The sequence below is a fragment of the Podarcis liolepis genome (assembly GCF_965112155.1).
Source record: "Podarcis liolepis genome assembly, chromosome: 2".
Lineage (NCBI taxonomy): Eukaryota > Metazoa > Chordata > Lepidosauria > Squamata > Lacertidae > Podarcis > Podarcis liolepis.
Window position 1 is genome coordinate 7544701 of NC_139555.1, and position 13358 is coordinate 7558058.

Here is a 13358-nt window from a genome sequence, read left to right on the forward strand (position 1 = left end):
GATTTATCCAGCCCAGCCTTTCGCATGATGAATTCTGCATATAAGTTAAATAAGCAGGGAGACAATATACAGCCTTGTCGTACTCCTTTCCCAATTTTGAACCAATCAGTTGTTCTATATCCAGTTCTAACTGTAGCTTCTTGTCCCATATAGAGATTTCTCAGGAGACAGATGAGGTGATCAGGCACTCCCATTTCTTTAAGAACTTGCCATAGTTTGCTGTGGTCGACACAGTCAAAGGCTTTTGCATAGTCAATGAAGCAGAAGTAGATGTCTTTCTGGAACTCTCTAGCTTTCTCCATAATCCAGCACATGTTTGCAATTTGGTCTCTGGTACCTCTGCCTCTTCGAAATCCAGCTTGCACTTCTGGGAGTTCTCGGTCCACATACTGCTTGAGCCTTCCTTGTAGAATTTTAAGCATAACCTTGCTAGCGTGTGAAATGAGTGCAATTGTGTGGTAGTTGGAGCATTCTTTGGCACTGCCCTTCTTTGGGATTGATCTTCTCCAATCCTCTGGCCACTGCTGAGTTTTCCAAACTTGCTGGCATATTGAGTGTAGCACCTTAACAGTATCATCTTTTATAATTTTAAATAGTTCAGCTGGAATATCATCACTTCCACTGGCCTTGTTATTAGCAGTGCTTTCTAAGGCCCATTTGACTTCACTCTCCAGGATGTCTGGCTCAAGGTCAGCAACCACACTACCTGGGGTATACAAGACATCCATATCTTTCTGGTATAGTTCCTCTGTGTGTTCTTGCCACCTCTTCTTGATGTCTTCTGCTTTTTTTAGGTCCTTACCACTTTTGTCCTTTATTATGGTAATCTCTGTATGAAATGTTCCTTTCATAACTCCAATTTTCTTGAACAGATCTCTGGTTTTTCCCATTCTATTGTTTTCCTCTATTTCTTTGCTTTGCTCGTTTAAGAAGGCCCTCTTCTCTCTCCTTGCCATTTTTTGGAAATCTGCATTCAGTTTCCTGTATCTTTCGCTATCTCCCTCGCATTTTGCTTGCCTTCTCTCCCCCGCTATTTGTAAGGCCTCGTTGGACAGCCACTTTGCTTTCTTGCATTTTCTTTTCATTGGGATGGTTTCCGTTGCTGCCTCCTGTATAATGTTATGAACCCCCATCCATAGTTCTTCAGGCACTCTGTCCACCAAATCTAATCCTTAAACCTGCTCCTCACTTCCACTGTGTATTCATAAGGGATTTGATTTAGATTGTATCTTACTGGTCCAGTGGTTTTTCCCACTTTCTTCAATTACCCACACGTTGCTCAGTAGTTAGAGGAGGAGTACATCACTTACCAGAAGTACATAATATATAGGGAGCAAAGATCCTAACCCCTGTTCCTCTGCTTCCTATATACCTATCACACTTTATTTCTTCCTCCCAACCACTGTGATGTCTGTGAAAAATAGCCACATGTAAGCCATGATCTGCCTATGAGAAAACTAGAATGCTGTTCTTGGGGACAAGCAGAAAAGAAGCGGAGGGGACTGTGGAACTGCCAGCTAATTTTCTCCATCCATTGTCCATCTATGATTGTCTTATCTCTTCTTTAGAGGCTGTTTTCCCATGTGTGATGGGTGGTGCTGATGCTGGGACAATTAGTTGCTCAATGGTAGATGAGCACAGATGAATGACAGGTGGGGTAAGAGGTTCTACAATCCCTCCCTTTTCTCTCTCCTTGTCTTCAGGATCCTTGGTAGTCAGAGCCTGGTTTACATGTGGCTAACATTTCACATGGGGGGAGGGTTGTAAGCGGGATGTGAGTCCTCAGTCCACTGGCATGTCTACACTGTTAATGCTCTCAATTTCCTGTGCCTCTAATAAACTCTTGGATCCTGCAGGCCGAAGAAGAGTTCTACAAAGCCCAAGCTGTGTTTGAAGAGCTCAACAAGGAACTAAGAGAAGAGCTGCCGGACCTTTACAACAGGTTAGGCATGGGAACAAAGATCAGGGTGCAAATGGCAGAGAATCTCAAAGCAGAATGTTGAATCTAAGAAGTGTGGTTGTGCTGGTGACTAGGAAATACATGTAGAGTTGATACTTCTTTCATTGCTGAACTCTGGGACTAAGCTTGCTGACGATGAACCCAGGCTGGAAGGTAAAAATGGGGTGAAAGGATATATTAACACCGAGCATAAAATGCAATTTATAAATTGTTTCCACGCAAGTCCAAGGTAAGTTAGAATCATAGAACTGTAGAGTTGGAAGGGACCTTGAGGGTCATGTACTCAAATCCCCTGCAATGCAGGGATCTCAGCTGAAACATCCATGGGAGATGGCCCTCCAATTTCTGCTCAAAACCTCCAGCAGAGAAGAGTCCACAACCTCCCCAGGGGAAACAGTCTTAACAGCTCTTACACTCAGAAAGGCCTTCCTGGTGTTTAGTCGGAAGCTCCTGTCTTCTACCTTGAATCCACTGGAAGTTCTGGGTGGGTCTTGACTATCAACGGGCAAATAACAAACAATTGCTTCCCCACAGTTCAGCAGATACCAAGGTATTGGGAATTACTGTGTTCACATGGGTGTTTGCACAATAAAGCTCTCTTCAGGTGCTGTAGGGGTAAAACAAACACGGGGAAGGGGCAGTGGGGACAAATGATGATGATGATAATAATAATAATAATAATAATAATAATAATAATAATAATAATAATAATAATAATTTATTATTTGTACCCCGCCCATCTGGCTGGGTTTCCCCAGCCACTCTGGGCGGCTTCCATAGAAACAAAAAATACAGTAAAATATCACAGATTAAAAACTTCCCTGAACAGGGCTGCCTTAAGATGTCTTCTAAATGTCAGGTAGTTATTTATCGCTTTGACATCTGATGGGAGGGCGTTCCACAGGGCAGGCGCCACTACCGAGAAGGCCCTCTGCCTGGTTCCCTGTAGCTTTGCTTCTCGCAGTGAGGGAACCGCCAGAAGGCCCTCGATGATTATGATGATGATGATAAATTTATTATTTATACCTTGCCCATCTGGCAGGGCCTCCCCAGCCACTCTGGGTGGCTCCCAACAGAATATTAAAAACATGATAAAACATCAAACATTTAAAACTTCCATAAACAGGGCTGCATTCAGATGTCTTTTAAAAGTCTGATAGTTGTTTATTTCCTTGACATCTGATGGGAGGGTGTTCCACAGGGCGGGCACCACTACCGAGAAGGCCTTCGGTGAGGGAACTACCAGAAGGCCCTCGGAGCTGGACCTCAGTGTCCGGGCAGAATGATGCTGGTGGAAATGCTCCTTCAGGTACACTGGGCTGAGGACGTTTAGGGCTTTGAAGGTCAACACCAAGACTTTTTCTTCCTTTGTTGCTGTTTAAATTGCATTACAAGTAGCGGAAGTCAAAGGTCTAACGTGGGAGAGCCTTCTGTGCTTCTGGAGATTCCAGCCCCTGTGCATTCTAGAACCCGCGGAAATCAGGGTTCCGAACAATGCAGGGAGTCTCCATCCATGAGGACAGGAGACTCCTTGCTTCAGACTCTCCTCTTCCACAAGTTGAAGGGTGATAGAAGGGGAGTAGAGCCAGCACATTTCTTCCTACTGCCCCCACCCATGTGTGTATTTTCAGCTAATAGGTTTATGTGTTGTGTGATTTCTGCAGTCAGGGATAGGAACTAGCTCTAGCAGTGTGTCTCTTTGGGGAAAATGTGGAGTATCACTTTCATCGAGCTGTTGATTTAGAAAACCTGCTGATCTTGTTGGTACATCTCCTTTGACTGAGCAACTGTTTCTCAGACGACTTGCTGCTTAGTCCGTGCATCCAAACTCTTCCCTCGTCTCTGGCTGCAGTTCCTTAGCCCTACGGCCTGTTGACAACACATCGCATAAAGTGCAGTCCGAATACCAAGAGGACAAAGACAAAGGATTAGCCACCTGAAATATCTTGTGGGCTAGCGATGAGACAAGCTGCTTCTCAATCAGAGTTCAGAAAAGTTTGGTGACCACAGGATGGCAGCAAAATCCACAGAATTGAATTTTAGCTTTTGTGAAAAAATGATTGTTTAGGATAGGACTAGATGTGTCACCATTAGACCACAGGTTTGTTGCCAAAAATGACAACCCTTCATCCAGTTTCCCCCTCTTGTCCCTGAGACATTGAGATCCTGTAAGGCATGGTATCATCTTACTGTGTGCTTTGGTGGCCCTTCCCAGTAGAAACCTACATAATGGCTTGTCTGTCTAACGTCTCACATTCTGAGAGGACAGTGTGGTGTAGTTTTTTAAGCATCAGGCATAAATCAGGGAGATAAAGGTTCAAATCTCCACTTAGCCACAAAGCTAGCTAGGTGACTATGGACCCAGTCATGAACATTTCGCCTAGTCAATCCCCATGGGGTTGTTAATGGAGGTGTGACTTTACAGATAGAGTGAGAGCAGAGAAACACGTGGTAATAGAATGGCCCATCAAGCCATTCATTGGCTAAACACTACAGGATGAAGAGAGGGAACAGACACAATGGCATTTCAGCATTTAGTGTCATCTCTACTAAGGGATGCGGGTGGCGCTGTGGGTTAAACCACAGAGCCTAGGGCTTGCGAATCAGAAGGTTGGCGGTTCGAATCCCCGGGACAGGGTGAGCTCCCGTTGTTCGGTCCCTGCTCCTGCCAACCTAGCAGTTTGAAAGCACGTCAAAGTACAAGTAGATAAATAGGTACCTCTCCGGCGGGAAGGTAAACGGCGTTTCCGTGTGCTGCACTGGTTCGCCAGAAGCGGCTTAGTCATGCTGGCCACATGACCCGGAAGCTATACGCTGGCTCCCTCGGCCAATAAAGCGAGATGAGCGCTGCAACCCCAGAGTCGGTCATGACTGGACCTAATGGTCAGGGGTCCCTTTACCTTTACCTTTACCTTTACCTAAGTCTGCTGTTAGGCTGTATCTACACCAGTTTTCTTGTCACATTTCATTATATTTCACTTTATTTCATTTTCCTGTGCTGCCCTGGGAGTAATTTTTAAAAAACAAAATTTTTAATTTGCAAAAAATAAATGCAACCAAAAAAATAACAAATGAATTGCAATTACTGTATATTATAGACCTGGGAGTGATTTTCAAGCATTTCCCCTGCATGCCTCTGTGTAGGCAAACCAAAATTGTGCACAACAGTCTTAGAGATAGAGGTGAGGTCCTCCTGTGGATCAGGAACTGGATAAGAAACAGGAAGCATAGGAATAAATAGGCCATTCTGTCAATGGAGAGATGTAGAAAGTGGAGCCCTCCCCCCAAGCACCCATAAGGGGACCTGTGCTTTTAAACTTGTTCATTTTGCTGTCTAACTTTCTTTATAGAGGTCCAATCGGCTTGCCTTTTTAATGGAAGGCCTACTGCTGGGAGTGAGGGGAAGAAGATGAACTAGAAATCGCTCAGAGTTCTACCCCAAAATGAATTTAATTCACATTTAGTTCACCCAACACTTATGGGAACTACTTTCAGGTGTGCAGAGATTTTTGAACTAGTTCAGTGAACCCCACATGGCTGAACTACTTCATTCTGCTCTTCCCGGGTCCCAGAAAACTCAGCACTTGCCATAATACTCTTCTTTATTGTGCGGCCCCAACCCAGTTAACATTTGGGCTTAGTTTTTTATCTTTTTGCTTCTCCAGCCGAATTGGGTGCTATGTGACAATATTCCAGAATATTTCCAACTTGCGAGATGTCTTCTACAAGGAAATGAGCAAGGTAAATGAGCAACTGTGTCATACATGTGGGGCCCTTTGGACAAATGGGCGCGCTGCATCACTGGCTTCTACCCACCCTCAGCCGGCCTGTTTTTGTACCAATCCTGGGAATGGCCCCTAGTCTCAGCATCGCCCTTGTAGGATGGCGTCAAAACTGCCTTCTACCCCAGCAGTCCCAATGGAAACCAACCAGCAATGCACAGAAGTCAGGATGTGAAAGTGGTGCACATAATTCCTACTTCATTGTAATAGCCAGCTGAGTTCCATTCTCTCTCCCGCTCTCTCCCACACAAACACACACACACACAACTTGTGTGCATTCAGCTTTACAAACTTGGCAAAAAAAAAAAATGGAAGGGGACAGAAAAGACTTTGACAAACCCACCCGCCATGGCATCCAATGTGTTTTGACTATACACAGTTTTGTCTTTAGGAGCAATCCCTGAAATGTGATCCCTGCTTAAGTTGAGGCTTACTGTATTATTATTATTATTATTATTATTATTATTATTATTATTACCACTACTACTGTCACGGGAATTGGGGTTGCTTGTGTGTAAACCTCTAGTTGTTCCAAACTGCTTAGGGGCGGTTGTGTCTTTCCCTGACTGAGCAGCTTGGGTGCTGCTGCTCAGTCGCTCGACGAATCCGTGAGTGGGCGTCTCCTAAATTTCCTCCAGCATAAGAATTCCTTGACGGACAACCTCCGCCTCGCCTCTCTGCGCGTAACCCTTCTGCGCAGAGTGGGCGTGCCTAGTGGTGCTCCTCCACCCTCCTCACTGCCTTCACTGCCAGAGTCTCGGAGCCTCTCCTCCGAGATGCTTTTTCCCTCTCCCTTCTTCCTGGTGTCACCTGGACATTCTTCCCCAGATGACGTTCTCTCTCTACCCCTACTCATTCCCTCTCCTGCAGATTCTGGAAGCTTCGCCTCCCCCCTCTGCTCCAATGTCAGTTCCCTGACATCCACCTCCCTCCCAGGGCCCTCCCCTCCCCCCGTCCTTCCCTCTGACGGTGATGGGGGAAACCCTCGGAAAGAACTCTCCTCTCCATCTGACGACTCGAACACCCCTCTCCATTTGCTGCTGTCTCTCCCTTCTTCCCAATCTTCCCAGTCGGATTCTTCTCCAGGCCAATCCCCTCCCTCCTCTTCGGAGGCGGGAAAACCCGCAAACTCTTCTTCCTCATCTGTGGTGCCAAATTGCTCCCCCCAGAATCTCTCTGGTGGTTTGGGCTTTCTCGGGTACCTGCTGTGAAACTCCTCCTGCAGATACTCATCCCTCATCTCTTCTGCTGGGACCCATGCGTTTTCCTCTGCTGGCTCCCCCTCCCATGCCACCAAATACTCCACCCTCCCTCCTTTCCACCTGGAATCGAGAATTTCTGCTGCATGGCCACTGAGTTCCCTTTCCTCCATCTGTGGATGCCAGGGTGTTTCACTTTGCTGACCCAGAGATTCCCTCCCTTCCCTGAACGGTGGGAGTAAGGACCTGTGAAACACGGGGTGCAGTTTCATGTGAGATGGCAATTTGAGCCTAAAGGCCACCGGATTAACTTGCTGGGCTACTTCGAAAGGTCCCAGTCTCTTTGGCCGTAGCTTCTTGCACCCTCCTTTGAACGGTAACCCTTTGGTGGACAACCACACCTGGTCCCCCACACTTATGTTTCCTCCCTCCCTCCGGTGCCTCTCTGCCTGCTTCTTGTACTCTTCTTTGGCTCTCTCCAGGTTTAACGTAAGCTGCTGGTGTAAAGCCTCCATCTCTTCAACAAACTTTTCCGCTGCGGGCACACTCCAACTTCCCTCCCCTTCCCCTGGGAAAGCCCTGGGGTGACACCCGTAATTTGCCATAAACGGACTCATCCCTGTGGACACATGTTCTGCGTTATTGTATACAAACTCAGCCAGCGCTAATTTGTCCACCCAATCCTTCTCCCTCTCGTTGACGTAGCAGCATAGATATTGTTGCAGCACGCTGTTCGCTCTCTCTGCCTGTCCGTTGGTCTCTGGATGCCGGGCCGTTGAGAAAACCACCTCCACGTCCAGCAGACTCATAAGCTTCCTCCAGAATCTGGACGTGAATTGCCGGCCTCTGTCGGATAAAATCCTCAAGGGGGTGCCATGCAACCTGAAAACATGCTCTACAAACAACTTGGCCGTTTCTTCGGCAGTCACAGCATGCGAGCACGCAATAAAATGGCACATTTTGGTCATCAAATCAACTACCACCATTACTGCCGTTTTCCCCCTGGCTTTGGGTAAATCCGTCATAAAGTCAATTGATACCACCTCCCATGGCCTCTCTGGTGTTGGTAAGGGCTCCAGTAACCCCGCTGGTGCTGACCTCTCCCCCTTCGCTCTCTGGCAGCACTGGCACCCTCGTACATACTGCTTCACATCCTCCCTCACTCGCGGCCACCAAAACTGCCTGGTGACCAGTAGCATAGTTTTATGTTGGCCAAAATGTCCTGCCGTGGGGTTGTCATGCATCTGTTTGAGTATTCTGCTTCTCAAATCCCCCTCAGGTATGTACAATGCCCCCTTATAGCACAGTCCTCCGTTCTTGACTTCAAACCCCCCCTGAGTTTCCCCAGTAATACCAATTTCTCGGATTTTGGTTTGTGCATATTGATCATCCCTCGTCAGCCCGGCCAGCTCTTGCCTCCCTACGAACACTCCCCCACACACCCATTTGTCCTCGGGTATGACATGACGTGCTTCTGGCCCTTCCTCGTATTCGGGCTTGCGGGAGAGGGCGTCTGCTCTGACATTTTCCTTCCCCGGCACGTACCTAATTTCAAAATTAAACCTGGAAAACTCCTGCACCCATCGCACCTGTCGTTGGTTAAGCACTCTTGCCGTTCTCCAATATTCCAGGTTCTTGTGGTCAGTACACACCTGGACCTTGTGCGCCTATGAGAAAATGTCTCCACCGTCGAAAAGCCTCGTGAATTGCCAGCAGCTCTCGATCGTACACTGTGTAGTTTTGCTCTGACTTGTTAAGCTTCCTGGAAAAGAAGGCACACGGTTTCCACTCCCCATCTGCCTGCTGGAGCAATATCCTCCCTACAGCTCTGTCTGATGCGTCCGTCTCTAGCCTCATCGGCTTCCGCAGATCCACGTGGAGGAGCTGCTCTTCCAACGCGAACGCCTTCTTAAGCTTTTCAAAGAAACGCTGGGCCTCCTCCCTCCATACGAACTTCTTCTTGCTGCTGAGACAATCCGTTATGGGTGCTGTTAGATGGGCAAAGTTCTTGATGAACTTCCTGTAAAAATTTGCAAACCCCAAGAACCTCTGCACGTCCTTCCGGTTCTTGGGAGGCTGCCATTCTAGCACGGCCTGCACCTTGCCTGGGTCCATTGCCAGACCTTTGTCTGACAATCTGTAGCCCAGGAACTCCACCTCTCGTGCATGGAATTGGCATTTCTCCAGTTTGACCCACAGCTGATGCTCCTGCAGCCTTTTCAGCACTTCTCTGACATCTTTCACATGCTGCTCCTCATTCTCTGAGTAGATGAGTACGTCGTCCAGGAAAGCCACACAATTCTTGTACAGCAAGGACCCCAGCACGTGGTGCATGAAAGCTTGAAAAGTGCTGGATCCCGATTGTAATCCGAAGGGCATAACTAAGTACTCAAAGGCTCCCAGAGGGGTGAACATGGTGGTTTTCCATTCATCCCCCTCCCTCATCCTTATCAAGTTGTACGCCCCCCGCAGGTCCAGCTTGGTAAAAATCTTCCCCTTCCTTACCCTGGCCAAAATGTCATCAATTCTGGGCATTGGGAAGGTCACTGGTTCCGACACCCTGTTCAACCCGCGAAAGTCCACTACGAGTCTGGGCTCCGGGGAGTCTCGCTTGTCCACAAAGAACACTGGACTACCCCCCACCGCCCTCGATTCCCTTATGAACCCTCGCTTCAGGTTCTTGTCAATAAACTTCCGCAATTCCTGCATCTCCCTATCTGACATGGCGTACAGCTTACCCACTGGCAGCTGAGCGTCTGGGAGCAAGTTGATCTGGCAATCAAAGGGTCTGTGGGGGGGGTAACTGATCCGCCTCCTTCTCGCTGAAGACTTCTTCCAAGTCCGCATACTGAGGTGGTACCTTCCCTCTTTCCCCTGCTGCCACCCCTGCCACCCTGGCTACTGCCATCCTCGGGCTTTCTCCTCCATGGCAGTGCTCTACGCAGTGGGCCGACCCAAAGGTGACTGTTCGCTGGTGCCACCCTACTACTGGGTCGTGCAGTGACAGCCAACTCATTCCCAGTATGATGGGTGGTCCTGCTAAGGTGGCTACGTGAAAGGCAATTGTCTCTGTGTGTCTAGAAACTGTCATCTTCATAGGAGGGGTCTGGTGGGTCACTTCCCCTCCCAAAAGTTCTCTCCCATCAATCGTGGTTACTTGCAGGGGATGTTCTAGAGGCACCACCTGTAGCTGGTGTTCTAGCGCAAAATCCTTGCTAAAGAAGTTGCAAGAGCTGCCTGAATCCAGCAGCGCCTTCACTTTGATGGGGTGTCCGTTTGGGAGTTCTAGCACCACCTCTATGGCGATGGCTGCTCGGGGAGGGTCTGGTTTGGGCACTTCTACTGGTTGCTCGCCTGGCTGCTGTGCCCGCCTTCCTGCAGCCAAGCCTTGCCGTTTCCTGGCGCCTCCTTCTTTTCCTCCTCACTTCCCACTGCCCCCACCATTCCTTGCCACGCCTTCTTCTGAGGGCATGCTCTGGCAAAATGTCCCGGCTGCTGGCATAGGAAACACCTCTTACTGGTTTTCCCCTCTTTCTTACGCACCTCACTGGAGTTTGAAAATCCGCGCGTGCTCGCTCCTCCAATCTCCATTGGCTCCTCAGTCAGCACAGTAGACGCTGGCATGTCTGGAATGCGGTTGTCATGCCAACGCTCTGCTCTCCCTTCCCGCCTTTCCAGAGCGCGCGTCTCTTGACGGACTCCCACAGAGAGCGCCAACTTGGTCAGCTGGTCCATCGATTGCGGGCGGGGTGAGCGGGAAAGTTCGTCTCTCACCCAAGGGGATAAGCCCTCCTCAAATAACATTTGTACTGGTTCCGAACTCAGATCCCACCCAAGTTTATGGATCAGCATAGCAAATCTCGACCAGTACTCTCTCACTGACTGATTTCCTTGATTGCACCCCATCACTTCTTTGCGCGTCACACTCAATTCTACATCGCTCGAGAACATGTGATCCATCGCGGAAAAGAACTTTCTCAGGTCCTTCAAGGCAGCGTTCTCTGCCGCCATTAGGGGTCGAACCCAATCTCTGGCCCTCCCCTGCAGGTGCCCCACCACGAAAGCGACTCTTCCCCCATCATCGGCAAAGTCATCATGCTGCAGATCCAGCGCATACTGCACTTCTGTCTTAAAAGCGTTATAGTCTCTGGGGTTGCCCCCAAACGACTGCACAAGTCCCGGTACCTTTCTTGCGATGGGGGTAATCTTCCCCTGGGCGTCATGTGTCCTCCTTTCATCCAGCTGCGCCGCTAGTAGAGCCAGTTGCTGCTCCAAGTCTCGGTTTCTCTCCTCTAGACTCTGTCCGCCTTTGGCTCCCTCTCCTGCACCTGCTCCTCCGGTTTGACTCATGACTGTTTCCCCGTCCTCTTGCACACAAGCAACGTAAGAGACTCACGGATTGCTGTCACGGGAATTGGGGTTGCTTGTGTGTAAACCTCTAGCTGTTCCAAACTGCTTAGGGGCGGTTGTGTCTTTCCCTGACTGAGCAGCTTGGGTGCTGCTGCTCAGTCGCTCGACGAATCCGTGAGTGGGCGTCTCCTAAATTTCCTCCAGCATAAGAATTCCTTGACGGACAACCTCCGCCTCGCCTCTCTGCGCGTAACCCTTCTGCCTAGTGGTGCTCCTCCACCCTCCTCACTGCCTTCACTGCCAGAGTCTCGGAGCCTCTCCTCCGAGATGCTTTTTCCCTCTCCCTTCTTCCTGGTGTCACCTGGACATTCTTCCCCAGATGACATTCTCTCTCTACCCCTACTCGTTCCCTCTCCTGCAGATTCTGGAAGCTTCGCCTCCCCCCTCTGCTCCGATGTCAGTTCCCTGACAACTACTATTTATTAAATTTGTATACTACCCTTTATCCATAGATACCCTATTTATTAAATTTGTATACTACCCTTTATCCATAGATCTCGAGGCAGTTCACAACATAAAATACAGTGGTACCTTGGGTTAAGTACTTAATTAGTTCCGGAGGTCCGTTCTTAACCTGAAACTGTTCTTAACCTAAAGCACCACTTTAGCTAATGGGGCCTCCGGCTGCCGCCACCGCACGATTTCTGATCTCATCCTGAAGCAAAGTTCTTAACCCAAGGTACTATTTCTGGGTTAGCGGAGTCTGTAACCTGAAGCGTATGTAACCTGAAGCGTATGTAACCCGAGGTACCACTGTACAAGATAAAAAACAGACAAAATACATAATAATAACAAGAATAACTCCCCCCCACACACACATTTTATTATTACTATTTACCCATCCGAGACGTATTTTGGTATTATCCAGGAATCAATTCAGTCCGAGTAAGTCTGCAGAACGGGACTTGAGTGCCAGGACTATTGGTATTAGAAAGGAAGAATGATGATTGGAACAGATATCATTCTTCCTTTCTAATATTGTTAAAGTGCCTCTAGGGAACTGCTGTTTATTTTTAAATCTCAAAAATATATGAAAGGGCAGCTGTCAGCTGATGTACCCCGAGGAAAGTTCCAAGAGGAAGGGGATATAAAGCAGGCAGTGACAACATTAAGTCCTACACAGCTTGGGGCCAGGATACCTAAGAGAATGACTCCTCCTGTATAGATTTGTCTGGTTGTTGAAATCTGGCAAGGGGGCTCTCCTGGGTCTGCCACCTCTATCAGAAGCTCCAGAGCCTTCTTGGTGGTGGCATCCCAGCGGTCCATTTCCCTCCCCTCTGAGATATGGCTGGGGACTACCTGTCTGCGTTTCCAGCTGAAAAAGTGTATCTCCACCCAGGCCTTTGCTGGATATTCATGTCATTTTATTTTATTTTGTCTGGTTGCTGTATATCTGCCATGTTTTATGAGTGGCTGTAATAGGAGATGGGTTTCTGTTTTAATTACAGCCCGCTCTGGAACTGCATTGCAGTGAAAAGTGTCTGAGAAACATTTTAAATAAACCAGTAAGCTTGAAACACTCATTGACTTGAAGCAGTCAGTCAGGATTAATTATTTTACGTGAGTAAGTGAATAGCAGTAATTTCTTAATTACTGGGTAATGATATTTGCTTTTCTTGTTGCTGCTGCTTGTAGCTAAACCATGACCTGTATGATGTGATGAGCACATTGGAAAAGCAGCACTCCAATAAAGTCTTCATTATTAAAGGGGTGTCAAGGTAAGTGATTTCCTCTTTCCTGTGGGCATGGAGGAGTCTGGGAAGCAGCAGCCATGTGAGCAACTAGTAACTCCTCTCCACTTTGGATCCCAGGAGATCTGGTTTGTTTGTCAGTCAGTTAATTAAAAGATTTATAACCCATCTTTTAATAACAGGGCTTCTCAAGGCAGGGAGCTGTTTTAGAACAAAAATACCGCATTTTTCGCTCTATAGGACGCACCCGACCATAGGATGCACCTTGTTTTAGAGGGGGAGAACAAGGGAAAAAATTCTCCCCCTCTCTGCACAG

General features: G+C 48.1%; 1 protein-coding gene across 1 annotated transcript in view; it reads left to right on the forward strand.

Moving 5' to 3' along the window:
- Positions 1 to 13358, forward strand: part of BIN2 (bridging integrator 2) — a 53273-nt gene that overhangs the window by 24632 nt on the left and 15283 nt on the right. The window contains exons 7-9 of the mRNA XM_083484652.1: positions 1857 to 1942; positions 5626 to 5701; positions 12987 to 13069. Of these exons, the coding sequence (XP_083340778.1) occupies positions 1857 to 1942; positions 5626 to 5701; positions 12987 to 13069 (245 nt within the window). The remainder of the gene's footprint in view (positions 1 to 1856; positions 1943 to 5625; positions 5702 to 12986; positions 13070 to 13358) is intronic.